This window comes from Anser brachyrhynchus (genome assembly GCF_964034855.1).
Source record: "Anser brachyrhynchus genome assembly, chromosome: 2".
Taxonomy (NCBI): domain Eukaryota; kingdom Metazoa; phylum Chordata; class Aves; order Anseriformes; family Anatidae; genus Anser; species Anser brachyrhynchus.
In genome coordinates, this window is record NC_137695.1 from 115,616,290 (window position 1) to 115,630,689 (window position 14,400).

The 14,400-nt window shown below is 38.9% G+C and overlaps 3 protein-coding genes across 6 annotated transcripts in view; 1 reads left to right on the forward strand and 2 right to left on the reverse strand.

Annotated features, from left to right (window-relative positions):
* Positions 1–3,271, reverse strand: part of LOC308189629 (opsin-5-like) — a 67,352-nt gene extending 64,081 nt beyond the window's left edge. Inside the window, exon 1 of the mRNA XM_080579834.1 lies at positions 1,947–3,271. The gene's annotated coding sequence lies outside the window, so the exon portion shown is untranslated. The remainder of the gene's footprint in view (positions 1–1,946) is intronic.
* A 3,182-nt stretch (positions 3,272–6,453) lies between these two features.
* LOC308190716 (cation channel sperm-associated auxiliary subunit delta-like) lies at positions 6,454–8,824 on the forward strand. The gene is given in 3 exon segments (XM_080582372.1): positions 6,454–7,328; positions 7,364–7,509; positions 7,513–8,824. Coding segments are annotated over 3 exon segments (747 nt in total). The 5' UTR covers positions 6,454–7,039; the 3' UTR covers positions 7,825–8,824.
* Positions 8,825–12,812: 3,988 nt separating this feature from the next.
* TRAPPC8 (trafficking protein particle complex subunit 8) overlaps positions 12,813–14,400 on the reverse strand; it is a 50,222-nt gene continuing 48,634 nt past the window's right edge. For all 4 annotated transcript variants that reach the window (XM_080581143.1, XM_080581142.1, XM_080581141.1 and 1 more), the window contains one exon: positions 12,813–13,853. In XM_080581143.1, the coding sequence (XP_080437269.1) occupies positions 13,619–13,853 (235 nt within the window). In that variant the 3' untranslated portion in view covers positions 12,813–13,618. The remainder of the gene's footprint in view (positions 13,854–14,400) is intronic.

The following is a 14,400-nucleotide window of genomic DNA, read 5'->3' on the forward strand; positions in this document are numbered from 1 at the left end:
AAAGATTCTGTTCAAGACAAAAGAAAACATGCAGCAGTGCTGCTTTTTCAAAGAAAACTTCCCATTTCTGTCAATAATTATCAGCCAAAGTAATGAGGAAGACAGCAGCATAGTGAAGAAAGTTTCCATTACATACCTGCCCTTCCACTGTCACCCTAACGCATACATTCTCATTCCTCTTGTGTAGCATAGGCATATAAGCATGCAAATCTTCAATGAAAGGAGTTTAAACAACCTGTTTTTAATGGTAAGTTATCAATACTGAGAAAATTAAAGATTTGTCATGGCAATCTTCATCAACATCAAGTTTCACACCCTCAGAAAGATATTATAGAATAGTAAAAATAGGTACAGAGTCTTCAGAAAAGTTACAGCCAGTAGCCAGCTTCATAAAATACTGAACAATACTATAGCAATATCTTGGGCAGAAGAATATATAACTTTTCTGAAGAGTAAGTTCAGCACCCATTTATTTTCTCTGAACCCTAGCATGTACAGAAGAAATTCTTTGCCTGGTACAAAAAAAAAAAAAGTGACAAACAATAAAATATTCCTTTTTTCCTTATAACCTTTTAAGGTCCTGTTATGTACAAGTTCTACATATTATTCTAAAAATACAAATATTTCTAAATGGGATTTCAGTAAGTTAAAGACAAGTTCTGCTGTAATATACAACTATAAAAATAATAAAGGAATTTAATAGTATTTTTTGTGTAGCTGAGAATACAGTTCATTCAGAATGCTTAAGGCTCTTTTGACCTATAGATAACCAGAGAGGATCTGAAAAGCAGCCAGAAACAGAACATGAACCTCTAAGGCATCTCTCCTCTGCAGTCTGGAGAATAAAACTGTGATCTTTAAGGACAGATATTAAGATGAAAAATGGTATTAGTTGTGATTCCTGAGCCACATCCCCTGAACTCAAGTGATGCATTCAATCAGTTCTGTCACAACAGGAAACCGTTCTGGAGTATTCTTTCCTCCTACTCTTTCTCCCGAGCAGCGCTACAAGTGCTTTGAGCCACCACTGCCCTTTCCCTCCTACAGCAGCTCCCTTTGGTAGCCCATGGCAGCACAATAGGGAGAGATGTAATGTTTTGCCTGTTTGTTTGTTTTTAATCTGTCCAGTGGCTGCAGAGCTTTTTGGTACACTCGGGTCATGTTTTCAAGTGTAAGTATTTATTCTCTTGGTCAGAAGTAATTGTTACTTTCTCTGCAACCTCCTCAACATACAAAAATATATTCTGCAGCCTAGGGCATCAAAATACCCAGGGCTCAGGAGACACTTGTTTAAGGACTATCATTAAGTTATTTCCTTCAGTAAATAAAAATCTAAAGTTATCGTCTTTTTTTTGAGCAGGATTTCCATTTTCCTGGAGGAAATCGGGTAAGGAACTATGCCGCAGTTATCAGGAGGAGAACACCACATCTATTCTAACTTAAAAAGAGGAAAACCCAAGAGACTAACATTCACAAGCACCAGCTGAATTGATTTATACACTGCTATAGTCCATAAGCAACATTTTTAAAACATTAATTTTTCACTTTTTCAGCTACTACTAAGGCAATTAGCAGAACTCATTAGCCAAGTGACATTTTACAAATTGGTGATTTACTCTTGTAAACTGATAGAAATGCATAGTAAATAAATCTTGATTTAAATGGGATCAGGAAATCACTCAGTCCTGGAATACATTTAATCAGCATTCATGGTTTCAAAAACAGAAGTGTTGAGAAAATGATTATCCTCTGCACCAGCCTAGTTTTTACTCTCGCTATTTTTTTGTCTTTTCCATGAAATTATTCAAGGGTAATAAGTTTGAAAAGGCAGCAAACATTAAGTGACTGAAATAATGGCAATATGCATACGAAGAAAGGTTGAAGTTCCTTCGGTGGATTTCCACTACTGCAAATATATTTTACAATACTCAGAAATAATCTCTTACCTCACTGGAGTAACAGTAGAATAAGCAAAAAAGATCCAGGAGTCATTGCTATATCCACTGCAATTCAGAGACCTGATTTCTGTTGTCTGTGCTAGATGACACTTCTGCGTAGACAGCTCTGCATCACAGTAAACACTGAATTAGAAGAACTTTAACACTAAATCTTTTGAGTAAAGTTGGAAGCCTGGTTTCATATATTTCATAAATATCTCTGGGAATAATTTTGAAGAGAAATTCCATCCCCATTAATCTGATCATAGCCATGATTTTACCGCATACGATTCCATCCTCCTTCGAGCAGTCTCACTGACGGGATGACTGCTGTCAGTAAAGCAGCCATACTTGCATTTTCCAAAAGAAGAATATTAGGAATCTTTATTTTACGGTTTCATCAGTGGAGTGAAAAGGAAATCAGTAAGGAGGCTTTCGTTTATTACTGAGCTTCCTCAAAATGTGCAGCTATTGTGACCTCAGGTTTAAACAATGAAAGCCATCCAAAACCAGTATTTTTTTATTATCATTTTCATCATACTATTTACAATACAACCTACCTCAGCAAAGTATAGGTATTTTCCCCTCAATCTACCACTTTTACAGAGTGTTCCTTACACCTTAAAACAATTTAATTGACTTGTCTTTTTATCTAAAGGAATTTGCTATACATAAATGGCAATGGAAAAGAGAATCCTTTTGGTAACAGCTCAAAACACAAACTGCACTGGGACCCACAAATGTCGCAGGTATTGAGCATTATTTTCACTGCACAGGAATTCTGTCAATAAACAAGCACTAAATGTGAAAAATCTTCTGTTTTTATTTTGACACCTTTTGTGTTTGTTCTGGAGCAATACACAATCTAAGCAAGTGTCAAAGAACAATTACTCTAAACCTCTATATTCTGCTGCTGACCTTAGCAAAAGCCAATTTCAAAAGTGAAATTAAAGTGTAGCTGAATATGTTTCAAGAAATGCAATCACTTCCAAATACTAAGAATTTTGCCCAAAGGTCAAGAAATTACACTAATAAACAGGGTTTAGGTATATTTTGATGTAGTTTATCCTGAGAGACATCTAATTTCAGGACTCCCAAGCTACTTAGTAAACAAAGCTAGAACAAAAGTTTTTAAACACGTGTGAATCAAGGAATACATAATCCTCATTATGGAAAAGATGATGTTTAAAGGCACAAGTCACTAGAAAATTTGTATCTTGGATTTTACTGACAAGGATTTACTCAAAGTAAATCAGTACTCATTCTCTGTTATCTTTAAGTCTTGAATCCTGATGGTAGGTAACATTTATCTATGACCTACGACACCATGAAGAATGTAGACTATTATTTTGTTCTCTACATAAGGTCTCAGTGGGAGAGAAATAATTCTTCAAAATCTCTCTCTTGATAAATTTCTAATCGCTGAATCAAGCATTTTATTTTTTTTTCCTTCTTTTAGCTGAAGCTCTGAACAATATCAAAGTGATGTCAGGAGTTGCAAATACATGCAGAATAGAGAATCCCCTCACCTAGGAAAATAGTTAGAAATTTAGTTAAATAAGAATGCAGGACAGTCCGTGATAGTCAGGCACTGGGCATGGCTGGACATGCACCATGACCATTAGCTTGCTTACACCAGACTGATCCCTTTTGTCCTTTTTTCCCCATGTTTGTCTCTCCACAAATCATTGTGATCTCTTTTCTTTTCCCACCTTGGGTTCCCCTCTCCAAATATACTGTCATGAGTTTTGTACAATCCCAAAAGGATCTTTCCCTGCATCCAATAGAGATTTCCACAGCTCTAGGCAGAAACCCCTCTCAGTCTGTCAGGGGATTTGGTGAACCTGCCCCATTATCTCAGTGGGCATCACACACAGACCATGGGGCTGTTGGCTCTCCTTGGACAGCTCTGGGAGAAGCCAAGTCACAGTACCTCATTTCTCTTAGTTAGTTTATTGGTTAGTTTAGTTAGATTATTGGTCCCCTCATTGGTCCTCTCTGCTCCTCTGTTTTTGTGGAGAAGAGTCTTTTATCACATAACCTAACAAATAATACTTTTTCTGAAAAGGAATAAAAGTCATGTCCACCTACTGAGACAGAACACGTTTAGAAGCAGAAAGCACTAGATGGCAGCAGTGCTTAACTCATATAATTTGGATACAAAAGTAAGAGAGCAGCCACCCATACTCAGCAATACAATGGGGTTTTTTTTTTTATGTATTTCCCACGGCACCCGAGGCAGGAATTTAAAACTAAAGACAACATAGATAAATCTCACAAAGCAGCTGATAAAATGCCAGTGAATATAGTATGCAATAGTAGAATCGAGAGATTTTCCAACTTCCTGCCAATGTAAGACACATGTAGTAATATGACATGACATAATAATTTAGTAGTAACTACTGAATGCATTTTTCAATGTCAGAGAAAAAAAAAATTGCAAAACTGGAAAGCTATACAGTGCTCCTAAAGTAAACCCTGTATACAGACAGGAAAAAATATAGAGTGCCTAGACTCAAAGAACCCCATGAAATACTGGTACTAGGGCTCCAATTCTTGGGACATGGCCCTCTCTACCCTCCTTCATACTTCGATAAATACACATTTCCACTCTCTTTACATGCCTGTTTCCACATTCATCATCCTTTTTTTCAACATTTTTGCTTCACCGTATTCTCCTGCGATCCCTTTCAAGGCCTTCTCACCTTTCATGTTAACTTGGCCTCATCTGTCTCCAGTTCTTTGCATTTCCCTGTATTTTAAGCTTGCCTTGCGCACCCCGCACTCCCTGACCTACCAGATGCTTCTTTGTGGTTACCCTCTGCTTCTCATGACACCTCCTTATTGTCTTCACCTTGCTTGCCTGGATAGACAGAAGCTTTATTTCAGAATGGTTGTCCTAGTTCTGACCTTGTTTCACAGAAGTACTGCTTGCCCTAAAAGTTTAAAGCTCCCAAGTTTCACTTCTTCTTTATTCCCTTCTGAGATTTATGTCACTTCTAGCATCTGTATAATTCTGCCTCATCTTCTACCTCCCACTTCCATTTGGTTGGGCAATGCCACCCCTCTCCCCTCTGCCTGCCTACCCTGGCAGTGCCAGCACTACCCTGAAGCTGCTGAAGAGAGGGAGGAAGAAACATGAGAAACCCCACCGTGCCAAGGACTGCCAACATCTCCTATGTAATTAATGGCAACATCTAGTGGTTAATTTGGATAAGTCTTAAACTCCAGATGGTTGGAGCAGAGTTGAAATCTCATATAAGACCCACTGAAAAAGTGTGAGGCTTGTGGAGCGTTTTACTCAGGCAATGATAAAGTCCATGAGGAAACCTTGCGGCTGAAGAAAAAACTCTGATGAAAGCAGCTCCTCTTCATATCCCCACCCCAATCCAGCCAGGCTCTGTCCCTGCCCGGGGTCCCCTGGGAAGCACACCTCTCAGCAGCAGCCGCCTCTGCCACACGCTGACAGAGGAACCTCACAGGGAGGGGAGGAGCCAGCTGCCGCCATGTTCTGTGCTCTGTCCCAGCTGCCGCCCCAGACCCCACTGCCACTTGTCCCAGCTCTTCAACGCGGCCCTCAGCCCTCCAGGAGCCAGGAAGATGGCATTTTGGCCTTGGTGGGCACTAGTGGCCAGGCTGTGGCTCTGCTCGTGGGGCAGCAGGGACGCCTTGGATTGCAGCCACTGGCAGCTGGTACACGCAATATTTTTTGGCCTCACGGTGACGTTGATGAGAGAAACCTACATGAGCTACTCCAGTGCTGACCCCACCATCCTGCAGCACCCCTGTGAAGGGTTTGGCTCTAAAGGGCAGCCAAAGATATCCATGTACCTAGGGAAGGATGTTTTCATCAGCATGGATGCTTCTGAGAGCAGCCTCTCCCCACTCCCCATCCCAGAAGAACTTAAGGCCAAAGAAGCTGTTGTCAGCACCATCACCTTTGTGCACAGAGTCATGACAGTGATCAATGGCCAGGTTTACCTGTACTTCGAGAGCCTTGGCAGGTGGGTCCCATCAGCAGGAGTCACCTCCCATGTGTTTGAACTCTCAAATGCCCATTGAGGCTACCTGGGGACAGACTCCCAGTGCAAGGAGCTCAGCTGGACCCTTTTTGCTTACAGCACCAGACGCTCAGTCTCCAACAGTCATATCTTTGTTTCAGAGGATGGGAGTTACACATTTACATCTATCAAGAGGAATATAAGAAAGCAAAGAGTGTTGTTTGAGGTCTGCAACTTCATCTCCCTTGCCATGACTGGCTTGCTTATCAGCAGAACTAGAGAGGATGAGGCAGGGAAGGTGGTGGCAGGGACCTATTTCAGATACAATGACACCACGAACAGCCACATGTCCAACCACAGTTCTACCATCTTTCACCTGCTGCCCAAAGGCACCAGTAAGCTTTGGAGCACACAGAATCTTGTCCTAAGGGGTTTAATCATTCTCTGGACAACAGATACTTTATCCTCTAACAACTACTTGATGATGGAAGAACTGACTGTCCTGCCTTAAAAGCGGTTTCAAGGCACTACTTTCCCTGACAGTGGTTTCCTCCTTGTGACTACAGGTGCCTCCCAGATTGTAGTCTTGACCCAGAATGGATGTCTCTTATGGCAGCATCAGGCTGGTCACTAGCATGGTGCCATGGATGAGAGCATAGATTTGAAGGAAAAAAAAAAAAAGAAAAAAAAAAGATCTTATTTGAAGAAGTGGGATGGTTGACCATACTCAGCCCTGTGATCAGCAATTTTTCTCAGCTGTATGACCAAGAAATGCAAACTCAGCTTGCAGTTAGCAGTCCAGAAATCTCAGCAGTCCCGCACTGTGGAGATTCTCACAGGAAACTTCCAGAACAATATCTACTATATTAACATACATGAAAATGTCTTCGAAAACTATATTTGTGCCCAAGCCTGACAAAAATGTTCATTCACTTGATGACAGTCAGCAATCCCCATGTGCTGGCTTTCGGTGCAAATGTAATAGAAATGGGATTTACATATGATGGAAACATCCAGTACTTCTTGCATATAATTCTGGAGCAGCAGAATGTCTCTTCATTTGCATAGGCTGACTTCTATGATGGTATATGTGATGGAGAGATGTCTACTGCCACTGTGGACATCCCTGACAATGTCATCGGCTGTATTGATGTGGCTCCCGTGACTGCACATATTGCAGTGTCCTGCCCACCTACAAAGCATATCAGAATTTTTAAAAATGTAGCAGCATGCAGAAAAGGCTTCATTCAGGAAAGGGCGCTGAGAAGTAAATTCAGTTATACAATCAGCCATAACATATATGACCCACAGTTTCTCGCTGGAGCAAGTACACAGCGGACACTCTACGGATCAAAGCTAACTTTACAAATCTGGGATGTCCTTTCTGTCCTCTCCTGATATATTGCAAAAATCCTCAGGTGCCAGTTCTTGAGTTATGGGAAGGTAATAAATATCAGAAGCATGTCTCTGCTGACTTTATGTTTGAAATACATGGAATGCATAACTGTGATTATCTTTTGACTGCATATTATGCCAAGTGCTTCTCTCTACCTCAAATTAGATTTCTTTGCTGAAAGGAGTTGCCAGATCCACATACTGCATGGACCAAAAGTAACTATGTAAGAAGCTGTAAGAATAGGAGTGAATCTGAGTTAAAGTGGCCTTCCATCAAGCATCTGATTCTTCATAAAGATGAAAATAAAATCACTTTCCCTTCATATAACGGTCTATACATTTTTAAAGCTAGTGTAGTGGGTAAATTTTACAGTTATTGTGATTTATCTGTAACCTTCTCAGTATATATGCATGGTGCTTTTCCCATGAGCTATCTAAGCTTTTGGACAGCACTGTCAGGCATTCTGAATTTATTTTTGATTTTGACATGATGTTTCCTACCTTATTTATCGCTAAAAACTGAATGTCAAAAAAAATGCCAAGAGTCAAAGTGTTTTGACTGCAATTTTTGAAGGTCTCTGGGAGATCTAATTGCAGAAGTTCTCTTTTGTTTGGGAAAGTTTTCTTGTTATTACAAAGATCTGATAGGGAAACTAGCCCAACGTCCTTTTCCTAATTAGAAAGTTAAACTTTTTTAGAAGTTGCAAAAAAAGAGTTCATTTCACAATGGTTTTAACTTGTTAACCAGCTTTCCCCATTTTTTTCCCCTAATTTATCATTCTAAACTTGTCACTGACCCTGTGTGGTTACAGACAGCATATATATATATTTTTTTTCCAATACAAGCATATGATTTCAGAAACATGACAGTATTTAAATTTAATTTTAGGAAATAACTTTTAAATCAAGTGGACTGGAGAGAATTTCTTATTAGTAAGAATGAAGGCTGTGTGACTAAGCCCAATTCTATCCAAATTTCCAAATTTGAAGTTGTAAACAACTCGCACAAAGAGCGCAGCTTTTCACTCATGCTGAGTAGCAGAACATTATCTGTCTAATAACTGTACTGTGAAAGACCAACATTCTCCAGAATTTCTAAATCCATTATACAGATGGACTTGTGTATTTAAAGTAAATTGGTAGACAGTTTCCTAGTAATACACTAATAGTCTGCACTCAATACCATGATAGTAAAAAAAAAAAAAAATTAGTTTGTATATAGATTAGACAACAATTATTACTGTGAATCCTGTGAATTTGCAGTATATGGCTTACTTTTTGGTATTTATTGGTAGTTAAAGCCTTACTCTATTATACTGAATGTTTAAACAAGATTAAAAAAATGCAGTTTAAGACAGAGACATTATAGATGTGTTTCCATCACAAGTAATTTAGATTTTAATTTAAAGCTAAGATTATTTTTCTTGTTCTGACGTATAAGAGTTTAGTTAAAAAGTTAAGATGAGGCAACCAGTTCTGAAACTCCATACCTATATAAATAGACCTTTTTTTTTTTTCCCCCCACAAATGCAGTACACAATTTCAGGGGAATACTATATTTTGTGCAATTTCTACCATTTCTGAGAAGGTAGATGGGAACTTATGGCTGACAGCAGAAAAGGCACAAGGCATTGCTATAACATCAGTCATCTCCTATAATAGTAAGAAGAATCAAGGAAATCTCCCTTCAGTTAAATATTATAACCGAAGCACAGAACGGAGCCTTTTTGCAAAGTTCTATAGGAGATTCCGGACATTCCTTCCACTATACTAGCAGCCAACCTAGTTGCATACGAGTCATTAAAGCAGTCTTTGCTTGCTCACAAAATAGCTGAAGGTTCCACCTTTCAGTAACCACCAACTGCAATGACTCCCGAATTTGTGGCTGACAGCCTGAACAACAAATTAAATAGAGCTTCAATACGAAATACAGACTTTTAAACTTTTTCTTTTTTTTTTTTCTCTTTAAGAACAAGCATTGCATGTTTTCTCCTTCAGCTTGCCCTGTGCTGCTCAGTTTCTTCATTTTTATCTGGTTTTAAACTGTGATCCCATCCTTCTGCTTTCCAAAGTTTCTCTCAAAGCTGCCCCTTCCTTTTCAATCCTGCTGTGCTTGCACACTTTCACAAGTTTTGCCTGAGTGACAGCAGTCACCTTCTGCTATCTCTTTGGTAATCACTCTGCCTACAGGCGCCATCTGAACAGTATTCTCATTTTTCATTACCATGAAGTCCTCAGTTTTCACTTTGCAACTGTCCTTTCTTCCTTCTTCCCCTCCCAGTAGCTGAGTTTCCTACCGCTTGTTCATGATTTTACTCATTCTGTCCTCTGCCTACCTTCCCCTCCCTCCCCATTCAAGGACTGCACACTCTCTACATTCCCTTTAACTCACGGCATGCAGTTTACCTGCTTTCTCTTCCAACATTCTTAAGCATCTTGACAAGCTACTCAGAGACGTGACAGTTCAATACAAGAGAACTAGATACTGCCTCAGTTAACCATACTAATGAATGTATGCAAGTTTTGTAAGCAAATTCTAGAATACACATCAGCCAGCTACAACTTGTACATTAAAACAAAATGATTATTTTCACTGCTTTACAGGAGAGTTAGGAACACAGATCAGGCTGCCTGAATTACTAGGAAAAGTGAAGAGCACAAATAATTTATCTGCGATACTATGAATGCCATTTATTCATATACACAATGGATTCAAATATTGGAATTCCCTCTCAAGCTTAAGGAAGTGATATAAAGCATAAAAGCCACCAACTGCATGGTCTTGTTTTCCCTCCATTCTAAAATCATGCTTTCAGAAGTGTTATGTGCTTTCTATGTCATATTCAGGGCCTATTGAAGACATCAGCAAACTGTATTTTTACAGATATGCATTGCACAAAATTGTAACCTGCCAATGCAGCATTTCAACAAATCTTGGCAAAACTACCTGAATTCTCACATCACTTGCTTCCTCGTACCATAGGATGCAGAAGCACATGCTTGTAAATATGAAATAGATGCCACAACTCACCCACCTCATTCCAGGACCATGCTAGTTGGTGATGCAGCTCAAATAAAAATCCTAATTTTTAAGTACTCTAAGGTATGGAACTACTTCTGTGTTTTACTTGATGCAAATCTAATTTACTCACAAATTCTCTATCATGCAAAATGAAACTGGACATTTTACTAAATTCAGAGATTTTGATCTCTACTGTGGCCAGCTTTACACATTAGAAGCTGGTGAGGGGTCTGGAGAACAAGTCTTAGGAGGAGCAGCTGAGGGAGCTGGAGTTGTTTAGCCTGGAGAAGAGGCTCAAGGGCAACGTTATTGCTCTCTACAGGTACCTTAAAGGAGGCTGTAGCAAGGTGGGGTTGGTCTATTCTCCCATATGCCCAGTGATAGGACAAGGGGGAAGTTGTGCCAGGGGAGGTTTAAGTTGGATATTAGAAAGATCTTATTTATGGAAAGGGTTGTTAGATATTGGAATGGGCTGCCCAGGGAAGTGGTTGAGTCACCATCCCTGGAGGTCTTGAAAAGACATTTAGATGTAGAGCTTAGTGATAGGGTTTAGTGGAGGACTTGGTAGTGTTTGGTAGTGTTAGGTCAGAGGTTGGACTTGGTGATCTTGGAGGTCTCTTCCAACCTAAACGATTTTGTGATCCTGTGATAATCTACACAACTGACAATGCAGCATGAAGGAACTGATGTTGATTTGGAAATAAAGCACTTTGGCTTATGGTTTAACATTTACAAGTCATTCCTCAGACATATAACACCAGTCTTTTCTAACATTATACTAAGCTTTAAAAAGTTAAACTCAAATACTGCTCTTCCGTTGTTGTCTTAGAATATGACAAGTTGAAAATCTCAGTATTTTTTTTTAACGAGCATGCTGGGGAAGAGAACAAAAAGATTTCACTGAAGGGTGAAGAGAAAGTAAATACTTTGTTGTTTCTTTTTTTTTTTTTTTAAAGCTACATATTATATCTACAGTATAATCGAAGCCTGGTTTATTTATAGGGTTGAAACAGCTTAGACTGCTGAGCTTTGCTTAGTTGAGAACTTTGGGGAACAGTTGGTCCGCACAGAAAGAAATCTCATGTCTACATAAACAGACTTAGAAAAGCATCTCATATGTATATGCTGAAGAGGCTGCTAATTTTACCCATTACTCCAGCTCCTTTAGCCTCCTGCCACATCAGTAGCTCACCCTACTCCTATAAGCATTGAGAAACATGAAGGGTTGATCTATATATGGTAGTTGCTTCAAGCCAAGCTACATAATCTTATCAGTGTTTTTGTTTTTTAAAAAAACTAGATATACACCAATAGAAACATCAAGGACTGGTTTACTTAATCTAAAAGTTAGGATCACTGACAAACACTACACAAGGCAGCAGTTAATTAAGCCAGCAGTAAGGCTACTCTTTACAACAGTGAAACTTCCAAATCACGAGGTATTTCTTAGCAGTTTCTTCTGACAGGCTGAAAGTTGGTTAAATTATGACTCATATGTCACAAAACTCATGTGGAAACATCCTCTGTCTGATTAATGTGACTTCTGCCACTCAAGTATTCAAAGAAGTGCTGAAAACACATCAGATATGACTTAGTACTTAGTGGCCTACAGCACGATAGCTGACTGGAATAAATAATGTTTTCTTTCCTAAAAAGAGTGCCAAGACAGAGCACTCATGACATAGTATAAGGCTACAATGCAGTGCCAAGAAAAATTTAGGAAGTGTAGCCTTCAAATCTGCCCGATAGCAGAAAAGAACTCCATCCCAGAAGCAGCACATTTGTTATGTAATATTCAACTATTCCGTTGATAAATCAGCACAGCCCACAGTCATTAAGTATGACTACGAAAGGCCACATGCTGTGAATGAATTCAAAGACTTTTCAGGAATTTAAGTCCTGGAAACAGTCATACAGTAGTGCTGATAAAAGGTGTCAAAAAAAGAAAAAAAGCTTCTGAATGCAGATTGACTGTTTCATAAGTCAGTGCTGTCCTGTGATGGAATTTCCTTCAGCCACATGATACAGCAGACAGACAGAAGTCTTGGGTTTCCTTAGGTACGTCAGTTTTTCCTTGTTCACAGGTAATCCATCATAAACCACATCTCCTAACTCTACGCTGGTTTTGCTGCACTTGATTACTTCACAGCCTTCTCTATGTTCAGCAGCTACTACTCAAATTAAAAATCCTCATCACATATTAACTGATATTCCCCATATAGCTGAATTCTGAGACTTGCTCACAGAAATACCATGTGAGAACTCAAAAGACAACTACAGCAACCTCTGCAATTTTCCATGTATACCACCACTACCACAACAAGATGGAAACTTCAGAGCAAAAAGGACTAGAATGAACATTCTAGTGTACACAACCGAATTTATATACAAAATCAGCACTAGTAGGTTGCCAAAGCTGTATACAAAGGAAGGAAAAAATTTAAAGGCAGCAGTCCATACAGTGAATATGGTGTATGTTTTATTCTATTTACAGTACATTTGTTATAAATATAATACATTTCTTGAAAATCTTGAGTAGATTTTTTTTTAAAACAGATCAATTGTTATAGTTACATAATAAAGCAAGTGACAATTTAAATGACAATCTCATGGTTGTGAAATAGTGCATTCTGTGCTGAGATGAATGAGAAAAAATACTCAAACTGGTTGAAGAAATTATTTTTGAAACACCATAGGTGGGGCTTGTATGTAAACCTTGGAAGGTCATCAGCTTTCATAAACATGGAAACTCAAAGTTTTATACTAAAGAACTGAGGAACAGATTGGAGATACCCTATTGAACTTCACAGTAAGGTTGGGATTTATCATGACTAATGGCTTTAGACAGGAAAAAGCCAGTGATGGCTTCTTCCTGAACCATATCCTAATACAGCCACAAATATTAAACACACCATGCTGGAAGTTGGAACAGCAGTCAAGCTGCGTTTTTGACAGGGCATAGGACATACAAATATGTTCAGATTTGGAGTTAAAGATTATTTTGTGTTATGAACATCTTAATTACCGGAGAAGAAATACATTATAAAAGGATAAACGAATTTTTCAGTCCAACGTGCGTTGCATCGAGAAACAAACTGACAAGTAGTCTGAATATTTTGCTATTCTCTTTCCTACACAATTTCTAGTAACAAGTTAGATGTTTGAGGTGCTATTTCAAAAAAACTGCAGCAAAATGTCAACCAGCAATATAAGAAAAGAATCCCATTTATTTTTGTCTTTTAGTATGATTTTTCAGAAAGTGGTCAGATATTATTAATAATAATCAGTGCAGGCATGGAGTTCTGCTGACTCGTTTCAAACAAAGTAACTTGGTCCGCTAGCTTGGCAAATACTCTGGGGGTTCCAAGATTATAGACACCTGTATGAACAAAGCAAGCTTTTAGCTGCAAGCTATAGACTTCCTGGCTTTTCAGTTGAAGCTTGTACTGTGTTTGCCCAAGCCACGTAAAAGATCCATGGATTTCTAGTGCTTCTGGGCTGAAAAAGAAGGTAAGAGAAGTTATTCCTCTGTCTTTGAAATATTAGCAATTTACATGAACCCCTCAATTTGAAGTTTTCCCAAAACTTCAGAATGCACTGTGTGTTCATAATCAGCCCCTTACAAATATGCTTGTTCTGAATATGCTTTCTGAAAACTAACCAAAAGCCGGGAATTGGAAAACTAAGTTCCTACTCTGGCAGTCTTCAGATGCTAGAGTGCCAACTGTCAGTCTTCTTTGGAATCTTAGAAGTTGCTGGGTCTTTTTCATTGCTTGCCTATAATAATTAAATCACTGCCTTCCCCAAATACATTGTGCTTTGTTGTTTCATCCCCCCCACCTTATCATTAAGATATTACAATTTTCCTAGCAAGACAAACCTAGATTTTGAAAGATAACAGCAATCAAAGATATAGACAGAAGTGTGCTTAACATTTAACCAAGATGCTAAACATAGTTTCAACAACGTAGCATGTTTATGTCCTCTTTCCCAGCATGCATACCATGAGGCAGGGAACCTAAGGTCACCTTAGGGATCTGTAAAG